The 14332-nt window shown below is 41.5% G+C and overlaps 1 protein-coding gene across 5 annotated transcripts in view; it reads left to right on the forward strand.

The window, feature by feature from the left end:
- The window catches only part of Il15ra (interleukin 15 receptor subunit alpha), a 36596-nt gene that overhangs the window by 12164 nt on the left and 10100 nt on the right, over nucleotides 1-14332 (forward strand). For 4 of the 5 annotated variants that reach the window (XR_002398226.2, XR_002398227.2, XR_002398228.2 and 1 more), the window contains exons 2-4: nucleotides 4542-4736; nucleotides 9556-9753; nucleotides 10333-10365. Coding sequence is in view for 2 of the 5 variants with exons in the window: in XM_013075821.3 (XP_012931275.1) it covers nucleotides 4542-4736; nucleotides 9556-9753; nucleotides 10333-10365 (426 nt within the window). In the remaining 3 variants the exon portion in view is untranslated. Of the gene's footprint in view, nucleotides 1-4541; nucleotides 4737-7202; nucleotides 7293-9555; nucleotides 9754-10332; nucleotides 10366-14332 lie in introns of all 5 variants that reach the window. The other variant, XM_004854525.4, reaches the window with a different exon arrangement.

The raw sequence follows: 14332 nt of genomic DNA on the forward strand, positions 1-14332 counted from the left end.
GTAAGGGAAGGTGTGTTTGGCTCAGCTACGTGTACAGTACAAATCCACCAAAAAGTATAAAGATCCTGCTTTCAGAAAACTTTAAACATTCATGTTTTCTTTCTTGTCCCATAATTCTGTGTAAAGAACTGCATTTACTGTAAGGAGGGCTGCAGTAGACTGCATTCTTCTCTAAGGAGGACTTTTTCCTTCTCTCTCATTTACTTATTTATGCTAGTGTAGACTTGAATCTTATTTTATTTTGTTCCATTAGTTTCTGTCTTTCTTTGTTTAATCTCTAAATTGTCCCAGATTTTGGCCAACAAAGCCTGTTCAACCTGCTCTTACATCTTTTTAACGTGACATTCTTGAGTACTTCCTTACTTTCTTGAACAAGATATTCCAGGCTTATCTTGTGCTTTCTCTATCCTAGTCCTGGATTCTGTCCTTTTTTCCCAGGGAGCCCTGAGTCTTTTTAGTGGTGATCAAGATCTGATATTAGCTCCCCACTGCTAATATGTCATCACCTCTAGGCACTAATAGAGGAAAGAGTGGTCACACGCATGTACACATACATATACACATGCCCACACACTTGCGCACAGGCAGGCATACAAGTACATATGCACACTGTCACTCTCACATAAGAAATGTGTACACAAATGCACACACATGTACTGTAATCACATAGGATACCTCCAACCTCTACTTTATTCAAGCACCATAGGGAACATTTTAGTTGTCCCCTCCCAGTTTCCAGAATTGAAACTTCTTCCTCCAGCAGTGAGAAAACTGGATTTAATTTATTTTACTCATTGATAACAGCTGATCTATATAAATTATGAAGAAGAAAAGGGGAGGACGAATGTTGTACTGCCCGCTTGTAATCTCAGCACTCTGGGCAGCTGAAGCAGAACAATCACAAGTTCAAGCCCAGTCTGGACAACTTAGTGAGACTCTCAGACTTAAAAAAAAATGAATAGGGCTAAGGATGTGGCTCAGTGTGAAGGTCCTGAGTTCAATCTCCAGTATGAAGGAGGGGGTGGTGAGGAAAAGTGGAAGAGGATGAGATGGTGGAGGAAGAGGAAGAAGAGAAAATGAGAGATGACAATAACTTCACCCCACCCTGTCTATGTCTGTAGCATAGACAGACTTGGGAGGAAAATCTCCAGATTAGGAATACTCACTCTTTTTCCAGGGTAAAACAGTGGTTCCAGTTGTATACATTTATAGTGAATCTTTTTGTTGTGGTTTATGTTTAGATATACCCCCCAAAGCCTCATGCACTCATAAGAAGAGCTTTTAAAAAGTGATTGAATCATAAAGGCACTACAACTAAATCTGATATTAGAGATGAGGCCTGAAGGGAAGAGATGGATTGCTGGGGGTATGACCTGAAAGGGGGTGTCTGTCCCTCCCTGGCTCCTCCTTTTACTCTCTGTTTTCTGGCCACCATGATGTGAGCAGCTTATCCTCTGCTATGACCCTCTGGCATGCTTTCCTCCCTTTAGCCCAGCTGACTGTAGACTGAAAATATGAGACAAAATAAACCTTTTGTCCTTTAAGTTGTGGGTGTCAGGTATTGTGACCCAGGAATGGGAAAGTGACTAGGACAGATTTGTGGCATTGGGGAATAAAGAAATAAAAGAGTAATAGTACTACTAACCAGAGACCTTGAAGCTGAACTCCCAAAATGGCCCAGGTATCTCAAACTGAAAGCAAGTTTCCTTGCTGGGTAGCCTCTGGATAGAAAAATATTAACGACAGAGTTCATCCAGCCAATAGCAAGGATTCCTAAAATTCACAGCAGGTGATAGAAGACATTTGCTAAGTGTATTAAAAATAGCCAGGAAAGTGACAGCTAGAGTTGAGGTAAAAGGTGGGAAGGGTATCAATTCAGCATCCTTAATCCAGGGTACACAACCCAAAATGCTCCAAGATATGAAACTTTGCACTGCCAATAAGACACTACAAGTAGAAAATTCTACACTTGACTTCATGTGACAAGTTACAAAGTGCAGATGCACTGAAAGTATTGGATAAAATTACCTTCAAGCTATCTGAATAAGCTATACGTGAGAAACAGTGAATTCTGTGGTGGGATCTTCTGGGGTCTTCTCCCCAAGGTTGTCCATCATTTACATGCAAATACTCTGAAAAAATAATTCAAAACACTTTTGGTCCCAAGTATTCGATAACACATACCCAACCTATATTTATCAAAATATAAGTGATCCTTCCCAATGTTTGGAAAGAGAAGTTATAGAGTAGGAAGCCACAGGATCCCTGGAAAAAAGAATTTTAGAGCTTTCTGGCTTCCATGATGTGAGCAGCTTTCCTCCATGGGCTTTTCCCCATCCCCTTTCTGGATTGAATCTGTTGACTACGGACTGAAACCTCTATAAACTGTGAGCCACAATAAACTTCTCCTTTAAGTTGTGGGTAGCTGGTATTGTGTTCCAGTGATGAGGAAAGTAACTAAAACACCTTTCCTCTCAGGTATGTAAAATTTGTTATACTGTAACTAAACACTCATACAGGACAAAAGTGATTATCAGGAAGGACATTGAGCTGAGGGTAATACTGTGAATGGAAGCTAAGAGGAATAGGCCTGGATGCTAAAGGAGATTGCCCCTCTATTGGAACACATGAGAACTTCGAATCTATTTATGTACATGATGATTTGTTCCATTCAATAGCAACCAGCCTCGATGGAGATAAAAGAAATCACAGGATAACAGTGAATCTCAGTATTCACGGTGACAGTGACTTATGATAATTATTGCTGACCTGATCATGATGATAATTATTGCTGACACATTAAATCTCAAGTGATTGGTCACAAATGCCCTATTCCAAAATGTGCTACAAACACTAAGACTTGAAAAATACTGGAGGGGAAGATTTCAATACTTAGAAGATGTGAAATAATTTGCTAACAAAACTCCTGAATCTGAAAACATTACGGAAAACAATGACTGAAAAAAAATGACCCAAAAAAGGTCAGGAAATTCAGAAAATAGGCATTTGAAATTAAAATTGGTTGATAGAACTGAACTTGAGGCTTATGTGGTAAGCAAAAATGTTTTGGAAGAGATTCAGGCAAAAAACTTAAAACCCAAAGATTTGGAGGGGAAGAGAGAGAAAGGGGGAAGAAAATACAAAAACAAAAAGTCAACAACAAATATGACACTACCACCATCCTCCAAATGGAAGTGGCCAATATGTCAGTCTCTCCTTCTCAGGCTCTTAGATACTTTTTATACTTTCTTCAGGGAGGGGAGTGTTGGGAAAGAAGCCCAGGGTTTTGTACAAGCTACACAAGTGCTATCACTGAGCTACACCCCGGCCCAAGGCCCTTAGATAGGAAATGGTAAAATTTCACTTCCATAGAGCCGAGCTAGTATACCACTGACAGGATTTTTAGCTGTAATTTTGGAGTCTGAGTCCAGTTCCAGCTATTACCAAAGTAGACCAATCTGGGTCACTCCACTTTGGTTCTACTTTCTTCTGAAAATGTGACAGTAATCAGATGATTTGACCATATGTGTAGAAATAAAACATATTGAACTCACTACTTTAGAAGGTCAGGGTCAAGGCTGTTACTGAGGAAGAGAGTTTATTCATTCTTTTAACAACTCTCACATGCACCTACTGTTGCCAGGTCCTGTATAGTCTCAGGAATATGATGTTGAATGAAATCTACATTCCATAGTTCAGAAGGCAGATGATAAGACATCTGTTAATTATATACTCTCATTGTTTTAATGTAAACTGTGAAAGAGGCTACAGAGGGAAAGAACACAGAACTATGAGCCAGGTTTACTGGGTAGGTGAAGAAAGGCTTTCCTGAGGAGAGCAGGTTGCTGTCAGCTAGGAAGAACAGTGGTGGTGGGTTGTGTGAGAGGAGAGGGTAGGCGAGAATGAAAGGCCAGCATAGCGAGGGGGAAGACAGTAAGAGGTCGGCGGGGCTAGGTCTGGCAGAGCCTTAAACACTTCTTAAGGATTTGAATTTTTATTTTAAGAGCAGTAGGCAGGCAGCCTGAGAAGAGAAAAGTTATTGAATATGCATTTCTAAAGACTACACTGGCTGCTTTGTGGAAATGGGTCAAAGGCTGGTGTCACAATAGGGGAAAGAGTTGCAGGGGGCAAGAGTTGCAGGAAGTCAGATCTGGAGGCTGTTGGTGTAGATCAGCATCATTAACAATCTGACATCCCCAAGAGCGGTCAAAGGCTTGATCCAGTGTGGAGAGAGAGTGTGTGGACATAGAGATGGATGAGAAATGGAGAGATGGAGAAGAGATTTGTTGATGCCACCCCAGTCTCTAGCTAGCTGGATGGCTAACATTTAAGGCAAGCTTCTGGAATGCTTCTATACATATGGTGGGTGTCTTTCCTGATCACCTTTCTCATGGTTGGAACCTCAAATTCATCCTGAAGTGTTCTGGGGACACGCTGAGTGCCAGCAATAAAGGTCTTTATTGATGGCCACTGGTTCCCTAGAGAACCCCTCTTGACAACCCCAAGTCTTTTCATCTTTCCTCACTCTCACCCTTTTGCAGGTGCCACGTGTCCTAGCCCCACATCTGTTGAACATGCAGACATTCGGGTCAAGAGTTACAATTTACACTCCAGGGAACGATATGTTTGTAACTCTGGTTTCAAGCGGAAAGCTGGCACATCCAGCTTGACCGAGTGTGTGTTTAACAAGACCACAAACATCACCCACTGGACAACTCCCAATCTCAAGTGCATCAGTAAGTAGCCAGTTCCCCCACCCTTCTGCCAAGGCTGAACAGAGCAGAGCTGCAGTGTGGAAACTGGATGATCCCATCTTGTGACCAAGAAATCAATGTTGAGGTCTGAAATTAAATATGCCACCAGGCCACCAAGCAACACCCCTGGAGGTGGAAATATGCAGGCCTTGTGGTCACACAACTCCACGTTCAAATTCTGGCTCTGCCACTTCCCATATTCAAACCTCAGCAAGGTTCTTAACCTTCTGGAACTCTTGTTGGTCATCTAGAAGTTGAATCTGATGTCAACACTATGTTGTAGAATTAAGTAGGCCCTGGTAAATATTAACTTTTACTACCATCAGTGCCTGTTTTGAAATGATGATAACGAGACCTCACTGGAGACAAGAGCATGTGCTCATGAGCACACTTGGTTCCCGGGAGCCTTTTGGCCTTGTTACGAGGAGGTAGACTGCAGGAAATAACCACTGTTCCTGTGCATTTGTACTCAACCCAGGCAACTAGGATGGAGCAGAATTTCCCTTGGCTTAGTCACTTGTATATAGTGAGACTCAGGAGCAAAGATGAACAACTAATAACAAATGCTGGTGGGGGTGTGGGGAGAAAGGAACCCTTCTCTGTTGTTGGTGGGGGTGCAGACTGGTGCAACCACTGTGGAAATCAGTATGGAGATACCTCAAAAAACTAGGACTAGAGGTCCCATTTGACCCAGCTATTCCCCTGCTGGGTATCTTCCCAAAAGAATTAAAAGAATCATACCACAGTGATATATGTGCACCCATGTCTATAGCAGCATAGTTTGTAATAGCTAAAGTTTGGAAACAGCCCAAGTGCCCATCAGCTGGAAACTGGATAAAGAAAATGTGGTTTTTCAATAAAATGGAGTACTACTCAGCCATAAAGAATGAGAAACTAGAGACATTTATAGCTAAATGGATGCATATTGAAGCCATACTCTTAAGTGAAATAAATAGGACACACGTGTAAATACCGAATAGTTTCTCTAGCATGAGAAACTGAAAGTGTAAATAAGGATTAAAATGATTAAAATGAATAATTGATAATTTGAAATAGGAAGAAAAAGTCCAAGGGGTAGGGGAAGTGGGAGGGGAAGGGGAAAAGAAAGAAGAAAAGGAAAAATTATGAGAAAAGGAAAAAATGGAAACAAAGTCTTTGTAAATAGGGAAGGGTGGAGGGGGTGAAGGGAGGACTGGGAATGGGGAAAAAAAAGAACCAAGATACATCATGTACAGGTACAAGCACCCAATGATAAATGTAAACGTATTGTACACCTAAAATGTACCGATAAAAGAACTTAAGCAAAAAAAAAAAAAGAGCAAAGATGGGGATGGTTGAAGAACCCATTTTTTTTTTAACCATCTACAACTGGATAATCATCCTGAAAGCAGACAGACACTTTGTGGGTGGAAGCTACTTAATGCAATTTCCAGGAATACTAAGCCCTGTTCTGGTCCCCTCTTCCTTCCTAGAGAAAACCAGTGGTCTTCCAAGAATTCTGATTTACCAAGCATTCATTACTATTCAGTGCTTCTCCAGTTGCAGCTGGATACATTCTCATAGAACATTTGTGAAGATGCCTAGCTTCTCTCCGGGACAGGGGATGGGCAGCAGCCATCCTATAGCAATATCCTTCTGCTGGAAACTTCTGGATGAGCCAGACTTTCTTATGGATTTTGTGGTGTTGCCCTCCTGCTTCTAGAATGAGAGTCACACAGATGTCAGAGGGAAGGGAAGGGAATCCTTCCACTTGTTTCAGGAATCATAGGGCTGGGAATGCAGCATGTGATGGCCTTGAGTGCAGTTGAAGGGAAAAACCCAGTGACAAGCACTGACTTGGAACCAGAAGTGGAAAATCAGGGCTTTTCCACTGTTGGGAAAGTTATGTTTCCTCAAAGCTCTACATCCTTTGGGTGAATGAATCCAGAATGGAGAAGAGCTGCAGGCACTGAACAGGGCTAGGAGTGAGGAGAAAAGAAGGAATCTTAATCAGAATTTTAGAGTCCATAGTCTGGATAAATCTCTAGGCTTCATCTTGGCCCTCAAACATTTTGTGACTAAGAACTGCTTTCATTTCCCCCCTAATCTCTTGTACTTTTTTTCCCCCTGCTAAACAAATGGATTCTAGTGAGTGATCATTTATTTTCCCATGAAAAAATTGGACTATTAAACTGAGCTGATAGCATATTATTTCCAGCCCAAAATTTTAAAATGTGATGCTTAACCTGTGCAGTCTTTTTGAAAATGTTATAAAAGTCATTTGCAGTCTGTTTGTGTTTTAGGTTGGGAAACACTGATTGTTTATTTTCTGTCTTTCTAACCTGTCCTAGGAAGCCATATAACACCATTATAAATTTACATATTGAGTTTTTAATTTAATCGAGTTCTGAAGCTACCCCAGGTTCCACCTTTAGTATCATAAATGCCGTGTGGTTATCCTCTCTCTAGGAGATTCCTCCCTGACTCACCAAAAGCCCTCCACAGTAGTGACAGCAAGGGTGACCCCAGAGCTAGAGAGCCCCTCCCTTTCTGGAAAAGGTAGGAATATTGGGAACTTCAAGGACTACCATCTCCAGGTGCCCCCACTGATTCATGGGCCACTGCTGGTATTCCTCTACAAACTTAAGTATTAGAACACATTTTTAAAATTAAAATCAAGGATAAGAACTCACAGGGGCTAAATAGTTTTTAAAGCCAAAGTTGTTTTGATTTCCTATGTGCATAATTAGTACTGGTTCAGAATCCACTATTAATATGTCAGAGTCATGTGCATATTTAATGTAAATACTTATCCTTGTCAAGAACTGAGAAGGGTCTGAGATTTGACTTCCTTGCTTATTAGCCTGCCATAGTGCCATGGGTATTGACAAAGGCAGAGAGAAGACAAAGAACTTTCATACACAGAACACAGGCAGTGGGAGCATCAGCATATTCACATCAATTCCTTGTCTCCCAGGCCCACAAAGTCAACATAAACAGACCTTCATGGATACCTGCACATTCAGCAGACTGGATCCTTGGAGAGGATGCCTGGACTTAGGAAACATGAATGTTTTATAGTTGACATGTCTGGTGTTCTCCAGAAGGAGGTGGTTTCTGTCTTCTAAGGCACTTGCTATTTACACATCCTTGAGAAGATAGTCCAGACAGAGGGTTGTTAGGCCCTTGGTTTGCAAAATGTGTAGCAATGTGAGTGACCCATAGAGAGTTGTCTCTCCCAGGTCCTAACATCAGCAAAGTAGCAATGATGTTTTACTATAGAAACATTGCATGAAACCACTAATGTGTATTTCAGATGAGTTTTAGGAAATCTCCTACCCCAATTTCCTGAGCACGTTTTTGATGTTAAAAAGTTTGAAATCTTGGGTGCTAAATATCTTGGGATTGTATGTCCTGCATCCTATGATACCCTTATTTTACATTTAACTTTTTTTTTTTTAATGTCACACCACCTAGTTTGAGGCTTTCTCCGCCATTTGTTCTCTCCTTTCCCCTCAGGTACGCCCATCTCTGTTTCCACACGTTTTGCCCCACTTAGTCACACTCCCAGAGCAATGGCCCCCAGCCATTGGTGAGATCACAGAGGAACTCCAGTTGGTCTGGGGGGCAACCTGGGAATCAGGGTCTCTGAAGGCTTCCCAGGTGGTTCTCAGGTAGCCTGAGCTGAGGACTATAGCTTGAGGGAGGATGGAGAGGCTGAAAAGAGGCTTCTGAGTTTGACAACAGCCTCAGGCATACTGAGACACCATCTCAAAAAAGTAAATGAACAAAATGAGGACAGTCTTTCTCCTGGCAAGTGACTTGCTTGCAAACAGAAGAGGTTGAGGTACTGGCATAAGTCTGGAGTAATTCTAAAACTCTTTTCGATCTGAGTCACATCAGGATAACTCACAAGATGAGAATGATCCAGTAGCTTGCTTTTCCAAGTCCTAGCCCCTATGACTCAAACACTTAGTGGGTTGTCCATTGCTGAGACAAAACTGTGCTGGCAAAACCTCAGATGTGAGCATAACTCTTGACACAGGGTGGCCCGGCCAATGACACTTGGATGTGAATGCTTGAGGGATTCTATCTGCTGGCAGGGTGAGGTACTGACAAAAGATTGAAGGGTACAAGGACTTCTCAAAACCTGTGGCTGAGAAAGCATGGGAACATAGGCCACACAGGCCATGTCAGGTCTCTCCTGGTGCTTTCTTCCAGGGCTGTATTTCCCAGCTCCCATCTTTGTTGTGGTGGAAGGCCCATTTTTTCATGGAAAGGGAATTGTGCAGAGTTACGCCATACCTTACTGTTTGGGTTGGCTATCTGCCAGTCAGAGGCAAGGAGGAACCTAAATGCCCAGCAGCCTCCTCTTACAAGATTAGAGCTAAACAAGGATGCTTCCTTCAGTTATACCCCAGGGAGTTTAGGCAGACTGAATCATAGGCTTCTTCTTTCAAAAGTGTTGTGCCATCACATGAAAAGCAGTTAGCATCTAGCTGCCTTCGGTAAACACAGCTCCACTTGTGTTTTGGAGCCAGGTCTTCTGCATCTCACGTGCCTTCTCCAAGAAATAGCGAGATCCATTCAAATCTGTGAGATCTTTTCTTTATGTGCACCATGACAAATAACTGTATTCTTTAAGTTTTCACATGTCCAAAGGCCCAGGTGGATGAATGTGTAACCCACTCAAGGACAGTTTGCTGGGAGAGGGCTGGTTGGGGTGGGCTCACTGGAGTAGGGCCCTATGTTTACCCTCTGCTGTACTGAGAAGACACTAGTCTAAATATTTATGTTCTCCCTGTCTTGGAATTTTCTACAGAGCCAGCAGCTTTATCTCCCAAGTCAGACACCACACTGGCCACAGAGACAGCCACTGTACCAGGCCCCTGGCTGATGTCATCTAAACCACCTTCTGTAGGCACCACGGGCATAGGCAGTCACGAGCCCTCCCAAACCCCATCTCAGAAAACAGCAGTGACCTTGGAGCACACACCCTCTACTTCCAAGGAGACACCAGGTTAGCCCAAACTTTGCATGAAGACAGGCCAGTTCCCCACTTGCTGCTTCTGAGACTTGGGTTCAGATCTGGTGCAAGATGTTTGAACAGCTTAATTTAATCCAAACTCAGGACTGACCAAGCTACTCTGCTTATTTCTCTCTGCTGCAGCCCCTTAGCCTGGCATGTTCTGTGTCCCACCAGTGGTCCAGCAGGGGCATCTTGAAATGAAATGCCCCTCTCACATGGGACATGGCTAACCTTTTTAACCTGCTTGGCAGAACCCGTGCCAGGGAAGAACCTCTGAATCCTGGCTGCACTTTCCCACTGTGTGAGGGAGATGGAAGCATTCCAGTCTGGAGTCATGGTAGAAGCCCTGGCAATCTTTCTGACCCTTCTCTAAGGCATGTCCTCTAAGGTAGCCTAACACCTCAGTGAGTTACCCTGCTTTTTCTTTGCTAAGACCAGTTTGGTTATGTTAGCTGTATGTTGCCTTAGGCTCTGAGATGAGATCCAAGTTGTCCACTGGGTCTCTAACTTCTGAGAAGCTAGTGCTTTTAGGAGCCCAGCCCTGACTGAGCTGTCCTTTCTCCTCTACAGGTGCCCATCCAGATAGCTCCAGATATGCTACTGGTAAGTACTTTCATTTGTCTGCTGTGTTTATTATGATGAGGGTGACCACAGACCTGTGTGCTGAGCCAGGCCCTCCCCTCCAGCACATCACTGATGGTGTCCCTTTTCCCTCTTAGAAGTGTCTCTATCACATATGTTATATAATATTGTACTGATGGAATTCTTCATTTGACATGACTATCTTAGTACTGGTAGCTTCTGCCAGGCTACTAATGTTGAAACTAGACAGTTGATGCTCACACAAAGGTTCTCTTAGTTCAGCTGCTCACAGGGCTCCTCAACCAGGCTAGACATGTGCCTAGGGCACATTATGAAACCACTGTGCCTCCTGCTGCCACCAAGATGATGCCATCCTTCTGCTGAAAGCTGCATGAACCTCTCCCAGGGTGGGCAGCATACACTTTGCAGGGAGACTATGCAGATTTCTCCATACAAAAGGCTTTTAAAAAACCAAAAACAAAACAGAAACAAACAAAAAACAGAAGACACACATCAAGGGTCAAAGAGAGAAAATATAGGCATATAGGAGGAAATAGAAAGTGTTTGTGAGAATGAAAGAAAAAAGATGAAAGGAGAAGAGGTAGGCTCAAAGAATAGAACAAGAGAAAGAATGGAAATCAAGAAGCAGAGAGAAAAATGGAGGTATAGCTCAGTGGTAGAGCAGTTGCTTAATGTGGGAGGCCCTGGGTTTGATCTTGGGCACTGGGGGAAAAAAAAGGCAGATCGAAATGCAGGCAGTGATAAAGAATCTAATACTTTAGTATGAAAAGTTTTAAAAGGGGGGAAAAAAACCAACTGTAATTTGATGAGGACAAAAAATATTTGTTTTCTATTCATAACTTTTCAAGCTGGAGATGGGTCACATTTTGTGCCACTGTACATATCTGCATTAAGTGTCATCTGGGAAATAAAGTGGCTTTGGATATAATAGCAGTTAGTTGGTTAGAATGATTTTTTTTTTTTTTGCTACTGGGGATTGAACTTGGGACCTTGCGCTTGCGAGGCAGGCAGCGGAAGGTTAGAATGAGATTTTTTTGGCACCAGGGATCAAACTCGGGACCTTGCGCTTGCGAGGCAGGCGCCGGAACCACTAAGCTAAAGCCCCAGCCCTAGAATGATTTTTTAAGTGATTAATTCATCTATACAACTATAAGAATTTTAGAAAGGTCACAAGGTCCCGAGTTCGATCCCTGGTACCAAAAAAGAATTTTAGAAAGGCTCTTTAAAGAGCATTTTCATGGAAAAATTGTGATATTTAATGACAAAGAATGGAAACAAATACATGTTCATGATTAAAGGGGAGAGCAAGAGATAAAGTAACTACCCTAATATTTCTCCTTATATCACATTCTGTATTAAGCTTTCCAGTTTTACATTTTTATTTTTTAAATTAGTGATATTATGTATGTGGACTAAAAGTCGAATGTTACAAAGAAAATATAGTAAAAAGTCTCATAACTGACACAAAACATCCTTGTAGAACAGAAACAGATTTCTGTGGATTGTTCCAGAGAGGCAATGTAAAAACAAGCATAGAGTAAGTGATGCTGACAGCTGTTTTATTTTCACCATTCTCTACCTGGTTTTCACTTAATGACCTATCTTGAAGACCCTTCCATACCAGTACACAAAACCACCTTGTTCTTTTTGACAGCCATAAAGTATTTTATTGTGTGGATCTGCCTCTATTTTTTTAGTGTCCTCTTTGGATATGTGATTGCTTACATTCTTTGGTTATATTACAAACTGATTAATTGAAAACCTAGAAGTACAAATGCATCTGTAGGATGAAAGTCCTACATGAAAAATTTTCTGTAGATCTTCAAGCAACTATTTGATTATTTGTAATCTACACTAAATTATAATCTATTTTTCTGGTTCATGACTTTCACTGGATTAAAATATCAAAAATTCACAATCAACTTCTGAAATGTAAAATAGCAAACATTACCTGAACACCTACACCTTATCTGTGTGTAAGGAATTGTGGAAATATAGATTTAAAAAATACTTTAAATCTTTCATGTGTAAAGTTTCCTTTCTTTCAACTGGTTAAATATAAAAATAGCCAGGATGGGCCAGGGATTTAGCTCAGTGGCACCGAGCCTGCCTCAAAAGCACAAGGTCCTGAGTTCAATTCCTGGTACCAAAAAAAAAAGCCAGGTATGGTGGTGCGTGCCTGTAATCCCAGCACTCTGGGAAACTGAGGCAGGATTGCAAATTCAAGCCCAGTCCCGGCAATTTAGCAAGTTAGCAAGATCCTGTTTCCAAAGAGAAAATAAAATGGCTAAAGATGTAGCTCAGTGGAAGGCTCTGAATGCAAATACTGTGCAGGGGGTGGGCGGGGGGAGGCCAGGCTAGCACACCAACTGCAGTAGCGCCTACACTGCCCTATTCATTTAGTGCACTAGGAATAAAGAATTTATTTTACCAAATAGTATGCTTCTACTCTTCCATCTCTGAAATAAATTTGTTGCAGTCAATATGTTCAGCCTTTGACAGGAGATTCTTCTGTCTTTGTATCACTCATCCGCTCATTTAATATAAATTTTTTTCTATGTTATAGTCCTAAAATGCTATGAAATGCACATTTCTCATTTTAAAAAATCAAGTGTCACTTTAAATTTACTTCAATCTATGGAATTTAAAAGGTAAAACTCAAACAATTGCGTATGTGATCTGAATCCAACAATTTTTTTCAGAACTGAGGATTGAGCCCAGGGCCTCATTCGTTCAAGGCATGCTCCACCTCTAAATTCCCCAACACTTACTGTGTGCCTAGTACAGTAAGAGGGCGTATTGAATTGATGGAGCTCTCCCTTCAAAACTGCCTCCTCTGATGCAGGTCACAGTGACAACAGTACTGGCCAAGTTTGCCAGGGTACTTACTGCTAAGGAATGACTATCCCCTGTAGGTGCACAGAGGACGTCGCTCCATCCACACCAGATACTGCCACTGCAGTCTCAGCTGCCTTCTCCACCTAGGTCTAATCTGCACTGAGGGCTAAATTGAGGGAGAACCATGACCCTTCTGGCTTTAAGCACAATAATCAACTTTTTCTCCTCTACTCCCTTTGGGCCTTCTTTATCTTACCAAATCTTCCTTCAAATCCACACCTTCTAACAGAAGGTTAGAGAACTTGTCAGGAGATCTGTTAATTCATTGTCATGGTGATTCCAGTTTCAGTTTCTTTACTAACTGAAAGTTTCAGAGACTGAATCACTGAATTCCAATTGCTTTGCTTTAGCCTTGGTACAGCAGCCCTCCTGTCTCTTGCGCTTTAGTCTGCAGTTTTTCTCATTTAAATAGAAACAGGAAGAAGCATTGTGAAAGTAGAAGTGTGGTTTATACAAACTTGTCTTTTCCAATAAATCACTCCACAAACAGTAAATGAATGCCAAGGCTATTAGCTAATGTGAGCCATCATTTTCAGTAAGATATAGCTCTGCTAAAAATGTTTCCTTTTTTTAAGTCATAATGATGATTAATGTCAAATCTGAGAACTCAAAAATCTTTCACTAATTTCTCATGCTTTGTTATTTGTAGCAACTTTTCTCTGCTTACTTACAACTTAGAAGTTGTTTCTATAATCTTACTGTTTCTTCTGATTATAGCATCATTACAAAAATAGGAAAAAACCAAGTATGTTTTGAAACAAAAATTAAGACTATCTCTAATCCCACCATTATTTAACACTTTAATATACTGCTTATCCCTGAAGACTTTATTGGTCCAGGCATGGTGGAGATACATCTGAAATTCCAGCTAGTCAGGAAACTGAGAGAAAAATGGAAAGTTCAAGACAAACCTGGGCAATTTAGTGACACCGTCTCAAAAAAAAAAAAAAAAAAGACATCTGTGTATATAGTTGTAGCTTATTGGAGGTTATTTTGGATTCATCTTTATCTCAAATAGCTTTTTTCACTCTAGATACTTTAAACATCTTCCCACGTTAATGTGTGTGTA

The sequence above is a fragment of the Heterocephalus glaber genome, unplaced genomic scaffold (genome assembly GCF_053883595.1).
Source record: "Heterocephalus glaber isolate CG9 unplaced genomic scaffold, H.glaber_assembly_v1.0 deba00001472, whole genome shotgun sequence".
Taxonomy (NCBI): Eukaryota; Metazoa; Chordata; class Mammalia; order Rodentia; family Bathyergidae; genus Heterocephalus; species Heterocephalus glaber.